Raw genomic sequence first — 13,634 nt, forward strand, 5'->3', positions numbered from 1 at the left:
TAAAAAGAAAGAACACCTTTCCTTTTTTTTTTTTTTTTTTTTTTTTTTTTGGTGGAAGTAGTAAATGAGTGTCTATTTTGGTTTGGTTTTGTGAGTTTTAGAGGAATGTCTTGGTTTGAGCAGAGTTTCCACACTGGGAGGGAGGTACAGGGGAAAAGAGTCATCAGATGGCCAGAATAAAGAATTAAGATGAAGAAGCTGACAAAGGTGGCAGGAGTGCAAAAGGTTACATTCATGACTTGGGAATGGAGAGAATAGCTGAAGCTATTTGATTAAAGTGGGAATTCACTTTGTAGCCTTTGGGCTACATAACCCCTGTGAACAGGTGGTTAAAAGCAGCATTGCATTTGAAACTCTGGTCTTTCCTGTCTTCTCCTGTTCCCACAGAAAATGCCATCAATGGACTTGACCACTGACAAAATTCTGTAAAAGCTGAGGGCACTCAGGACCTTTCAGGGTTGTGTTAGAAGTTAGGGAAACAGTGCAGTATTACCAGTTGGTGTTTGATCTGTATTTAAACAAATAAACCCCCTTTATTTTGAAGAAAGAACTGTGATGGTTTTCTTTTGTCCTCTAGAATGCATTCCCATAGCAGATAATGCCGCCCTTGCGTTTGGCAAAGGGAATTTATAGCGCTCGTTATTTTCTGGTAGAAAAAAAAATCTTTCTTGTTGGTTTTAATAGAGGAAATGAAAGAAGAGAGGAGGGAAAAATTGAATTTATCCTCTGGTTCTTGATACATCCACTGTTCAAATGAGATACGCTGTAAAGCAGAACAGCTATGGGAAAGCTGTTCAGAATATTGGTAGCTTATTGGTGGATTGATAGTACTAGCTTGGGAATCCAGCGTGCTGAAGAACAGCATGTTCTTGGTTCAACCTCTTTGAATTACAGGTTGCCTAATGATGTTGCCTGGATCTAATGGAGAGTTGTAGTCTTTGTTACTTACAGAGATGCGTAAGAAGCAGGAAGTGTACCTGAAGATCCCAGACTGAAGTACTTGGGGCCTTAGTTTTGATAAATGCAGATAGGTATCAGGCCTATGAGTTCATTTATCTTTAAAACACTCAGATTTTAAAACTTAAGAATGTTCATTTATTGTATTTTATAACACCTGGGGAGGCTTTGCTCCCCGTTTGATGGTTTTCAGGTTATTAATGGATAGTTTGTGTTTTATTAGCTTTTAGCACGTATTCAGTAGATACCTCACTCTTACCATCTGGTAAGAATTTAACTTACCTTCTTTGGACTTCTTCTGGATTCCTTTCAAATTACCCATTAATCAATGAAAGGGTGAGAAATTTTCGGTAAATTGTCAAACAGCAGCTCAATCAGTTGTGTTTCTGCTACTTTAAACAATGATATTTCTTAAATGCTCTAACATTTCTCTAAACCAGAGTGTATTTTTATTGTAGTGTTTTTTAAAGAGTAAGAGTTTGCTGCCCTCAAGTGGTTAAAGAGATCATAAACTGATTTCTTCACACTTGTCTCAGATTAATACTTTATCACTAAAGAGTAGTTCAAAGCAGGAAGTAGAAACAAGTGGAGCAGGAAGTTAATTTTCGAGTAAGGAAAAACATTCATAGTCATTACAAAGAGGAGGAATCTGAAAAAGATGAGAGCGAAGAGAAAATATCTTACAGTGGTTTTAAACCAGACTACAAAAAGGTGCAGCAATTTTCTGTGCTTCAATACCACATGATTTTCAACATACACAAATGCAAGATGGTGGAGAGTGAAGGATATCATTCTGCATTACACCGCTGAGATCTTGACAGTCTAGTGAAAAGTTGCCCTTGCATTTTCTCTCGCCAGTGTCTTTCTTAAAGAAGGTCTAATCTGACATACTTAGAGTAGCAGTAATGCTGTACACACTTGTGAATTATCTTGCTTTTTCTAGTAGTGTAGTTATGGGAATCTGATAAAGAAGATTTGAGATGTGAGAAGAACAGTACGGAAGAAGGAATACAGAAGTAAGGAGAAGTGGAAAGTGGCTGCTGAATATTTACAGTAGTAGCCAAAGGGTCTTGTGGGTGCGTGTCTTTGCCTTGTGTTTGCACTGTAGGTGTTGGTAGTTCTTGAAATGAAAAGACAGGGAAGTTGAAGCAGGAAATACAGGGAAGGAGCAAACCTGAAGAATGGACGGAGTGAAACTACAGGCGTAACTAAACTTTGTCTGTGAACCCCAAGGCTGTGTAGTTTGAATGAACTTGGGGAAAGTAGCCCATATGGCTTTTGCATTCCTTTTTAAGTAGAGCATTGAACTGCAAGGCACTGGTGGGATGGAGGGTCCCTGTATGCATGCGGCTGAATGGATATTTTTTATAACTATTGGTGATAACCCTGAAGTCCGTTGCATAGCTATTCCTCTAGACTTCAGTTAGCACTAAAATTGTATTGTCGTTTTCCATCTGCAGTCATTTTAAGCCATTACAGGTAACCATAATTTTTATCACTTCAGGATGTGCCAGTAGAATTTAGCAACAGTAGCGCTGTGCAGTGTTCATAGTCGGGGTTTACCTTGTAATTCAGCCTAAATATGTGAAGGGATATGAGTGCACGTTTGAAACCTGAGCAGGTCTCTGGCTACTTAGCTTTCAAAAGTATATTTTAACTTCATGTTCTGAACACTCAGGATGTTATGACACATGGGTAGTAGGATTAATATGGTAGGTGGAGGGAGACACTTTTAAGTCTTGCTGAAACTCCCTTGGCAGAAGAAAATTAAAGATTGAACTGAAAAGGAGGGTCGTAGCTTAGTGATTAGAGCACGTATCTGTGAGAGACAGATTTAGAGCTCTGGGCACCGTTTAGTATAACTGAAGACTGCTTAGTATAAATCTCCTGACTTCTGAGAACTTAGAATAATGAAGTGTGATATAATCGTGCCCCTCCTACAGTAGTGTTCGTTCTCGGTATGCCATTATATATGGCTTAGTAACACAAACTGAGGATGAAATAAGGATGGTTTCTAAATGTTTTAATAGATACTTTGTTTTGAAGTGTGTATTACATTTCCTTGTGCTCTCACCAGTGCTCAAAATCTAACAGTCTTCATCAGTAATGAGATTCAGAAAAGATAAAGTTAAGTGGCATAGGAGATGTTAAATTTAATGAACTTTCTCTGAAGATCTGAATGCAAACATTTAAAATCAAAGGAACTAGTTTTGCTGACAGGAAATGTGTATTGCAGTGCAAGAATGTTAAACTCTTTTTGTATCTCTTGCTTGGAACCACGAAGGACAAATACTCAAGCAAAAGGCTGAATTAAAAATTATCTTGTACTACTTCATACTGTAGTAGGCTTTTTGTAATACCTTGTGTTTAAACCCATGTTTCTAGTTGCTGGAGAAACAAGGCTCTTTCTGATGCATAAATATAATTTTTACAGCTGTTCTATTTTCAGTCTAAATGTTGGAGTGAAGTGTTAAGGGACATGGATACTAACAGAATGAACAGAAAATCATCAAAGATTTGGACCTTTAATATCATTCCTCTTTCTCGAGGACATCAGACTCTTATCTGATCAGCATTCAGAAAACAAACTGAGTTAGATAAATTCTTACAAATGACCCTCCAGAAGCCTGAATTTTCCAGAAAATGCATGCAGCCACTTCAGCCCAGAGAAATTAGGTATTGTCCTAATTTTTGAAAGAGACAGTCTAGATGATGGTGACTGCTGAGGACACTTAAGTTAGTGACAAAACCAGAGATTAAGCTTATGAGTATGACTATGTATAAGAGCATCTCCTATTGTTTTTGATACAAAGTTCTGCTCTATTCTGCTTTGCATCTCTTCTGTTTTACATTTGTACCTTACTGGAATGTTTGGTCCTTGCAGTCTTTCTTCTTATTTTCCTTGATGCTCTAGAGTTATTATCTCCCCTGTGCCATTGCTGTGTCCTAGAAAATAATGTTCTGGTCACTGAAGAGATTGTATTTTTACTTATTCTCCATCACCAAGCAATTAAAATTTTTTGTATCCTATCTCATCAGATACAAATACGTTTTGCCTCTTTACAAGTTTATGTTGATATTTCTTTTTAAATTGCTAACTAAATAGTACAGTTCAAAGGTGTAACATAACCAAAGAGAGAAGTACATAATTGTTTTGGCATTTCCTTTCTGGATTTAAGGTACCCAGTAATTTGGAGAATGCTAGCATAACTGTCATTTATTACCTGAAAATCTGGGATTATTGTGCTACGCGGAATATCTCTCATTTCAGTGCAGTACTAAGAAATAGGTATATTTATTCCAGGCTATAGAGTTTAAAATTTGCCTTGCAACTTAAAGAACTTCTTTCCTTCAAAAAAAATCCCACTAAAATACTTGATCTTTGCTAAAGAGCATTAAATTTTTAACTGTTCAAACCATTGACAAGAAAATTGACTAACATGAATCATGTATTTAATTGCCTTGAAGATTTCTTTGTGCCACTTACACATTTTAGTTAAGATGTTTTCCCCAAAAGAAACACCAGAGAATTGACAATTCTAATCCTCCATATCGCTGACAGCAAAATTATGAAAGTTAAACAGGCAGAAAAATCCAAGAAAAATGATGGCAAAATGCCTCTTTAAGTGACCAAAAATGTTTTCCTTTCTTCCCTACTTAAAGATGCAATATAAATTGAAGCTTTTTTTTAGTGACTTTTATGAAAAAAGCAATTTCAATGGCCAGAGTTCTGTTTTAGTATTTGTACTGTGTCAGTGCTTCAGATAAAGCACTGTTAAGGCTTGGTAAACCTCCCGCAATACTGGGTTAAACTGTAGTAAAAAAAGACTTGCTTAGAAACAAATCCTTATTCTGTTTATGGCATTTAAAAAAATATATTTGCATTAGGAAGTGGGGGGAACACCAAAGAGCCCCCACTCTTCTGTGACTCTTTAGTAATAGGTTTAGATCCCTTGGTTTTATGTGAAAAGCTGTTTTCTGTTGTGGGTTTTGTGGGGTTTGGGGTTTTTTGTTGTTGTTCATTTGTTTGTTTGGATTTTTTTGAAGTTCTTGTTGGAAATGTTGGTAAAAGGAACGGTTGAACTTATCAGCTGAGTGCATCTTCAGCCAGGCTGGTTAATGCTTACTGAGAATCTGGTTTATGTGTGATAGAATGAAGGAATTATTTCTAGTGAATTCGTTGAAGAGATACACATTCCTCATTTTTAACCTCAGCCATTAAGTGGGGATTCTAGAAAAATGTTACACAACGCCACACTTACATTGCATTTTTCATGGTTTTATTCTTGTTTGTAATACGCTTACTGCACAGTTAGTAAACTGTGTTTACTAGCATATTAAATTTGCAGGGGACAAAAAAAATCAACTAACAGAACTCTGACACATGAAGACCTAAGTTTTGAAATGTCGTTCATTCTTTCATTAGTTTTCTTCATAACATGTTAAAATGAGACTACAATGCTTGTAACATTTCCACTATGTAGAGTTCACGGCTGCTTGTCTACCTACAGCACTTTTCCAAATGAAAGTATAATTCCAGATTCACTTTTTCTCTTGCAGTAAATCTGACTGGAAAGGTATTTAAGTTTCACTCAGTACAGTCATTTTGCAAAAATCTGGTTTCTGTTCAGTTTCCTGTTTGTGATGTATGTATGGACGGACGTGTGTACAGTAGGGTAACTTTTCATTTTGAGACATGGCCACCAACATTGCAGCAACGGATACCGGCTTCTTGTAGCAGGGCTGAGGAATGGATTTTGAAATCTCCACCTACTGTCAAATCCCTTCCTGCTTCGCTCTCCCCGAGAAGTCAGATTTTATTTTAAAATCCATTTTGACACTCCATTCTGCTGGGAAGGATTCCAAGAAGGAAATACTTAACAGTTTCTTTGGCCTCCTTTAAAATGTTCTTGCCCCGTATCGCTCAAAAGAGATACCGAAATCTTAATCTGACTATCAGCATCCATCTCCAAAATCCTGTGAGTTAATGCGTGTAGAGAAGGATTTTGCTGAAGAGATAAATGTAATAACTGTAATCAGTTCTTGTTTTCTTTGCTAAAACTTAAAGGTGTTTCAAAGCCTCACAGTGGTCTTTTGTTTGAACTTTAAACGTGACTTTGGTCCAGAGTGACTAGGGCGATACCCATATTCCCTTACTCTTGAGAAACCCGATCCCTGTGAGAGAAGCTTTTGCTTTAAAATTCTTTCAGAGCTTAGAAAAAAAAATGTCTTGGACAGCCATTACGCAAACAAGGGATATGTAAAACAGGATGGTGTTGTTAATTTTAAACTATGTAAATACCCACATTGAATTGCAGCGTTTTTCAAACATACAAGGAATACTTTACCCACTTGTTCCTCTACTGTTTCAGCAATACAGGCTACAGTATGTCTTTTTTTTTTTTTCCTCCCCTCTCTAGAAATTGAATGAGGTTCTTTTACTGCTGTGTTGTATTGTGTCCAGGTTTTAATGCCAGTCATAGGAGCCTTTCAGCAGTGTTAATCACTGTTTCTGACTAAACATTTGGACTCAGAGATTTAAATGACAAGAGATTGCATTTACCCGGTGCAGGATGCAGCATTTCTTAAAGTATTGTTAAATTCAGACAGATGGTTCCAAACACACACAGTTGTAGGGTGGGGGATGGGAAAATTGGTTCTTAATTGAAGGTTATTAAGTGTTGTGATTTGACTGCAGCAACCTTGTTGACTAGTAGACAGAATACTTTAAAATAAACAAATAAAAAAACAGCAACACCTATCCCCTTAAAAAAACCCATCAAAAAAAAAACCCCACCCCAAACCCCCACACCCAAACAAAAAATCCCTCAATCCTCCTGTGATTGCCAGGTTCTTTTGGATTCTACAGAGCGTAGTGAAAGTTTTACTGAAGAGATCTTTCTGGCAAGGGATTTAAAACAAAATTAAATTTAAAAATCCGTATGATGTAAATGCTTTACTGTAATGGTTCTTTGAATCTACTCACAGAAAAACAGAAGTTTTATTTAGAAGTGATTCCTACAACAATTGTAAGAAAAACAATGGAAGATACTTCAAAATGGTGATTCTTACATAGAAATAATATAATGACACTTTGTATTGTTTACATCAGTAAAGTTCTAAATAATTATAAATATGCAATGTACAATATAGAATAGTGAAAACATATCTATGAATCATATGTATGTACCGAAGTACAATAAAAATTAAATATACAGAAATAGCAGGTTACAGCATTTGAAGTAGCCCTTAAACAAGTCTGTGAAGCTAGAGGAAGGCCTGCTGAATCAGAGAAATGCTCAGAGACAAAATTTATAAAGAAAACTGCACAAGCCATGTATTTACAGGCACTGATGTCTTCTGTCAGTGTTCACCTTCTGTTCCTCTCTAATCCGGCAACACTAATTAGGTAAAAATTAACACCTTATGGATAGAGATTTTTTTGAGGAGCAACTTGTTTTGCAAGAAGAGGAAATGGATTAATTGGTGGTGCTTTTCCTTATGAGTCACACACAAAACATTTCCCAAATGGTGAAGGATTGCTGTCTTTCATCATGGGTTACTTGGGATGAGCCGTCTCCCTTCGTGTCTTGCAGCCAGTGTAAACAAACCAAAATCATACGCTAGGGACATAATAGCTAGGTGGCTACTTGCAAAGCTTGAGCATTTAGGATTAGTTAAAATTATTACTTCTAAAAGGTTTTATGTTATCCATTATGTGTAGACTATAAACTTTTCTTCGTGTTCTGACTTGTCTAGTTATATCTGCCAGATACATAAAGAACTTGGTGAGTGGGAGGAAAGAAGCTCATTCTGCATAGAAAATGTACAGCATACAGGCACCTTTTGAACTCTGTTTGAGGCTTGCGTTACAAGCCTTGTGCTTTAGAGGAGAGGAAATATCTTCCAAATGTAATTTTTAAAGTGACTTGGTACTGGAGATAAGTTTCTTCAAATTATTATATAGACTTGTTTCAGTCTTTTTAAGACGGTGTATATTTTCTTTCAGAAAACTGAGATGTGGGAGAGTGAGAAGTCTGAGGAAGACATGGAAGAGTATATCTGGGAAAATAGCTGCTCTCAGAAAAATGCATTGGATACACTGCTGCGAATAAAAGCCTCGGAGAATGTCAGTAATGTAACTAAGGAAGAGCTTCTTGCATCTGAAGTGGTTAAGAATTACAGAAACTCTGTAATTGCGCTTAAAAATGAAGGTGAAACAGAAAATAATATGTCTCAGTACAAGGAATCCGTGAAAAAACTATTGAATATACAGGCATTACCATGAGAGCAGACTCTGCAGGTACACCTGATTGCTACAGAAACATTTAACTACTGTGTTAATACTTCTGTATGATATGGATATATAATTGTGCAGAACCTTAAACAAAAATATGAAACTTGATGATGAGTTAATTTCAATCCTAATCAGATTTTTCTCTACCGCTGGATTTTCTTGTAAACATAATATTCCTGTCCATGAATCTTGTTCTTTGAATAAAGTATGTTTTCGGTCATAAAGGTGACTTCAGCATTCTGTGCCGGCTTTCCTAGCTTGGGACCTCCTCTGCTTAATCACATACTGGCTTCTCATAAAACTTCTTTTGTCATCTGACTTGAAGCAACAATGTTAAAAACAGTGACATTTAGGCTCCCAGTTCTAGTAATTAAGAGTCTGAAAGTTAAGAGCTGTAAACTTTCTAAACGCTTTTCAAATGTCACTCAGGCTTTTCTTTATCTGTAATCCCTATCTTTAAAATAATGTTGCCTATGTTGTTTAACTTTTAGAGAGATATTGAAGCACACTGGACAGTTTGAGGTTCTTTCGGTTGTCATCCTGTGGGCTAACAAATACCCTAAGCAAAAATACTCATCTCTAAAATGATGGAATAAAATAAGGTAGAAAATGGGATGGCAATGAGAAAGTAAACTAGCAGTTATCGACAGGTTACCCACAAGTACATGGGGAAGGAAGAATGATGAGAGCTGCTGAAGGTGAGGGCTGGTAACTAACGAGGCAAGTGTATAGCTTAAATAGGAAAGGTCTGAGTCTTGGTACCTGAGGCCTGCCAGGTTGTCTCCTGAATGTACCCAGGCACTGCAGGGAGAAAAAAACGTTTGCAGCATCCATCTTCCTGCTGGGAAGTACAGAGAAAGAAATTATGTGGATGTTTGGTAGTTTGGATTTGAAACACTGGAATTGCAGGCAACATTTCTTCTTACCTGTGAGAGGGCAATAAAACCAGTATCTTAAAAATACCAGCTTGAAAGGACCGAAATAACACTATTCCTGTTTTTATTGTACCTTCATGGCTCACTAAGATTTCAGCTTAGAGAGAAAGTCTTCGTTTTCTGGAAGGGGCAGAGAGAGTTGTTGTTCATCCGGCTTAAAGATTCTGTGTACCTTTAAAAACCTAGCATGGGGCTCTGCCAGCATCTCACTGAGAAGAAGCATCAGAAGAACAAGGACACTGAAAACTGAAGGGCATAATTTCTGCAGTGTTCTGTGTGGCTCTACTCTCTCACTGCTAGGATTTCTCATTACGTTTTGTGATTACATACAGCCAAAGAGTGTATGTATTCCCATTTCCAAAATGTCACTTTTGCAAGCGTTCTTGGGCAGAAGTGGTTTTCACGTGGCAGGAGCCTGAGGTTAATACAGCTTTTTCCTGTGAGAATTTGCCAGAGCTGTAGCTAAAATTGAAAATTTGTCCTGTAATCTCATTTTTGCACTGACCAACTTGGTTGTTTAGGGGTCCTTCATTTTAGATTTCAATTAATGTGAAGTTTTAGGAGAAGCTTAATACGGGGCAAGTTTTAGCTGTTACCAGGTTGTTCCTTTATTTGGAGATAGTGAGGATAGTGTTTAAAATTCTCTTGTGAAATAGTACATCTCTGTAATTCCTAATCTTTTTTGAACAGCCCTGAAGCCAAAATTGCAGGAGGAACTGCAGCTTGAGCCAGAGAAATGTATGGATGGCGGAGCTGTGCCTGGCTTTATTCCAAAGGCGGTTTGCTTCTAGTATGTACACAAGAGAAATTTGTTTCCTTAATTAGCTTTGTCAGTGCTTGCGTAAGGACTGGCATACTCCAAGCATATGTAAAGAACTTCTGTTTTGCAGTGGCCTGTCTTGTACCAGGCTGACATGAGTAATGCCCTTAACTGTTTTAAGAAACCCAAAACCCCATAAGCTTGCTTTTCTCCATAGAGTTGTCCTTATATACTCAGGACATATGAGCACCTGATAACATCCTCTCTACAGCAAAGGATGATTCAATTTTCCTTTGTTCTTCATAGACCTAAGCAGAACTCTGTATGAAAGTAGTAGTTAAAAATAACAATTTGACTTTGCTGTTCTTTCTACCAGCCATTATTATTAGTAAAACAGGAGTAACTGATTTTTCATTTGATCATATTAGCATTTCATTAGCTTCACAGCTAACTTACGGAAAGCCTAAAACACACAGGCTTCTAGAGTTCCCTCTGAAATGTTCAATCCTAGCTTCTATAGCTGTATAAATGTTTCAAAAAATACAGGCAGGATAAAAGGTGGCTGTCTCCTGAGTGCCAGGACACTCAGATGTCTCTACTAACAATACGTTATACCTGCTGGCCAAGAGCAATGTTGGGACTAATTCACTGTATTGCCTAACCACATCCAACATGTACCATCAGAAATCTCATTGTCGAAGACAACAGTTTTCCAGTAGGATCTGGCTTAATGACCACATGGCTTTAGAACACTTGGCCTGCTGGCCTTAGAATTCTGTAAGACTGACCTGCAGCCTTGGTTATTAATGTTGTCTTCACTTCTCCCCTTGTTGAGAAATGTGAGCAAAATTAAAACCCTTTATAATCCTAAATAAACCCAATCAGGCTGCTAGAATCCAAGGCAGTATAAAATTCAGAGTTACACTTGTGATTTTTACTAACGGTTTATGTGTTACAGTTCAGAACTTGTATAATGCAGTGGACTAGATCAAAAGTAGCCTGCGTTGTGTTTTGAGTTCTTTGTTACCTCAGATGTTTCTGTTCTTCCCTCTAAACTGGTTTTGTTTGAGGTGGCAGTGTTCCTCAGTGTTTATGTAGAATACCTGGAACACTTGGATCTTAACTCCAGTTGGAGTCTTCCCAACCTCGATGATGTATGATATAGCATGTGTTTTTACACACTAAACTACACATCTTTATTTTCCTCTGTAATACTCTCACAAATCATCTCTTTAGAAGCAGGCGCTGAGGTTTAAAAACCGTGAAGAGTTAAAGAGTAATGACAGACTTGCAGTTCAAGTGGCTCTATAGCACAGCATTAGGTACCTCCTCAGCAATGTTCACTTATTAATGTATCATGTACATTATAATGTAAATGTAGGACTCTGAGGTGTGTATCCCTCTATACATACCTGTGTGTATGTACGTGCTTGTTACATGGAAGTGCTCATATTACTCTTAAATAGAAGTGTAGATAGATAAGACTTCAATCAAGAAGCAGGCTGCCCACTCTCCACCCCCCCTACCCACCCACCCCTCCCCCCCGGCCATAAAATCAAAAGGAAGGAGCAGCAAAAACCCGCACATAGCACCTGGAGGCATTGGCTGTCTCCATGGGTAATCATTGTACTGGTATTTGCTGTCTAAGAGGAACATGGAGCAAGCTCATGACAGCCCTGACCTCAGGCAACCCTGTCCATTCAAAGCTGAAACTTGAGCAGGAAGGCTACTATATGTGCTTCTTTGTGGTCACTGTTCTAACCTCCAAGTAGCAGATGTCTCATTTCAAATCCAAACACTTGCCCCCGCAAACTGGAAAAGTAAGTTCCTTATGGGAAGGAAAAATAAGCTGCCTCCAATGGAAAAAAAACTCACATGAATTAAGTTCTTGGCCATCTGGAACGGTAGTGATGCATAGTTTCGCTGGTGCTGTTGAGGAGACTAACCTTTCTTTTATCTCCCATATAAACATTCCAAAGAAAGGCTGAGATCTAGCACGTGGTCAAACTGGAAAAGAACTTGCTTTGTCAGTATTCGGGCTGATTTTTTTGCATCTAGAAACTACTGTAATCCCTGGCATGAGATGTCTTTAGCAAACAGTGTGCTAGGACTTGTGAAGTGAAATGTTCAAAGTGTCACTAAATAGTTTTTTGAAGTTGTTTGTCTATGTTCTGTCTCACTGTTGCCCTTTAAAGAAGGGCTGTTGGATGCTAACCGTTATCTCTTGCTCAAATTAGACGAGAAGGCCTGGACAAGAGGCGTAATTCAGTCTTTGGCAAGGAGAGACCTGAATGTGACCGGCTGTGTGCGAAGAGTTGGTAAATCCCACAGATAACCTTGTGGTCTTCAGGAAACTGATTTATGCTCTTGACTGGAGCTGGCATTTTTTGTCTGGTTTTTATGCATAGCATTGCTACAAGCAGAAGTAAGGGATAAAGGGACAGTTGTCTAAATAGCGATGTGCTGGCGAGACAAACCATCTTTCTACCCGTTCCGTGTTTTCCCTTATACTTCAAATGTATGTATTTATTTTATTTTGACTGTAATTAAATAGTCCTGCTGCTGTGCTTTATATAACCCCTTTTCTGCTTATTTTTTCTCTGTATACCAACAAACCAAGAATACTCTCCAAAACATGATCTTGCATGTTTTATCATCCCATCCTGCCCCACACATTTGTGCATGGGACAGATACAGATTTTCACTTCTGTCTCGTTTTCTGGTGGGTGCTGAGGTCCTAGTTCCGTTCCATGATTCTACAGAACATAGTATTGAGGATAAGTATCAAAGGAGCTTATCAAGGTTCTGTTAAGTGCATTATACAGTCACTAATCCGGAGATGAAGAAAGCATGGACACCGGGGACGACTGATGCTGCAGATCATGCAACTTGTCAGTGATCAGGGAGAAGTTACTTTTCTGAGAGTAAAAGGAAGTGAAAAAACCTGCCTGTTTGAAAGCTAGTAGTATGTTCCACATTACTTCTTTCTTTTAAAACTAATGCCGCCTTGCAGAGATTTGTGTTTCTGGCATGTCAGAGTGTATCCCGTCTGTATCTATTTCTTTACTAGTCTTTGCATTTGTAGGTGTAAGACATCCCTGGTATAAGAATAGCAAGTTTTCACATTTTCAGTAGTAATTTCCTTTTTTTTAAAAAAAGAAATCTAATAATATCCATCCCTTAAGACTAGCTTTTCTTCTTTGTTCTTAAATCAAGCTGCTGTGGAGGATCATTTACAGCAAAGGAAGAGTTACACAAGCTGGAAGAGGCCAAGCGCTACTGAGTTTGCAGTGCTGCCGGCTGTCAGCAGGCATGTGGCGGGTGGTTTAGGTAGCAGCCCAGCCTGCGTAGGAAGAGGAGTCAGGCAAAGCATGGCTACTAAGGGTGTGCTGGGGACACTTAAATTAGTGCAAGTCTTGTATAATGAAGGTATTGCAATATGTCAGAACATGACAGTTTTCAGCTGAATCGCATAACGTTTATCGGAGAACAGTAACATCTGAGTGGTTGTGGGAAGAAAAGGGAGGGCACGTCCCATGTTCTCATTCACTTCTGTTTCCTGTCTTGAAAGTTACCTGTACTGGCACTGCTAGAACTGTGTTGCCTGAGGCATGCAACGGTCTTGCTTCTGAGGCTTCAAATTCAGCAGTAGATTATTAAGATATATATTATGGATTTAAGTATC

General features: G+C 38.1%; 1 protein-coding gene across 1 annotated transcript in view; it reads left to right on the top strand.

Annotated features, from left to right (window-relative positions):
• The window catches only part of LOC104489566 (28S ribosomal protein S35, mitochondrial-like), a gene marked incomplete at its 5' end in the record, with an annotated part of 11,964 nt that extends 3,719 nt beyond the window's left edge, over nt 1-8,245 (top strand). Inside the window, one exon of the mRNA XM_010131738.1 lies at nt 7,967-8,245. Coding sequence (XP_010130040.1) covers nt 7,967-8,245 — 279 coding nt within the window. The remainder of the gene's footprint in view (nt 1-7,966) is intronic.
• Between the last annotated feature and the right edge of the window lie 5,389 nt (nt 8,246-13,634).

This window comes from Buceros rhinoceros, unplaced genomic scaffold (genome assembly GCF_000710305.1).
Source record: "Buceros rhinoceros silvestris isolate BGI_N320 unplaced genomic scaffold, ASM71030v1 scaffold35912, whole genome shotgun sequence".
In the NCBI taxonomy this organism is placed as follows: Eukaryota; Metazoa; Chordata; class Aves; order Bucerotiformes; family Bucerotidae; genus Buceros; species Buceros rhinoceros.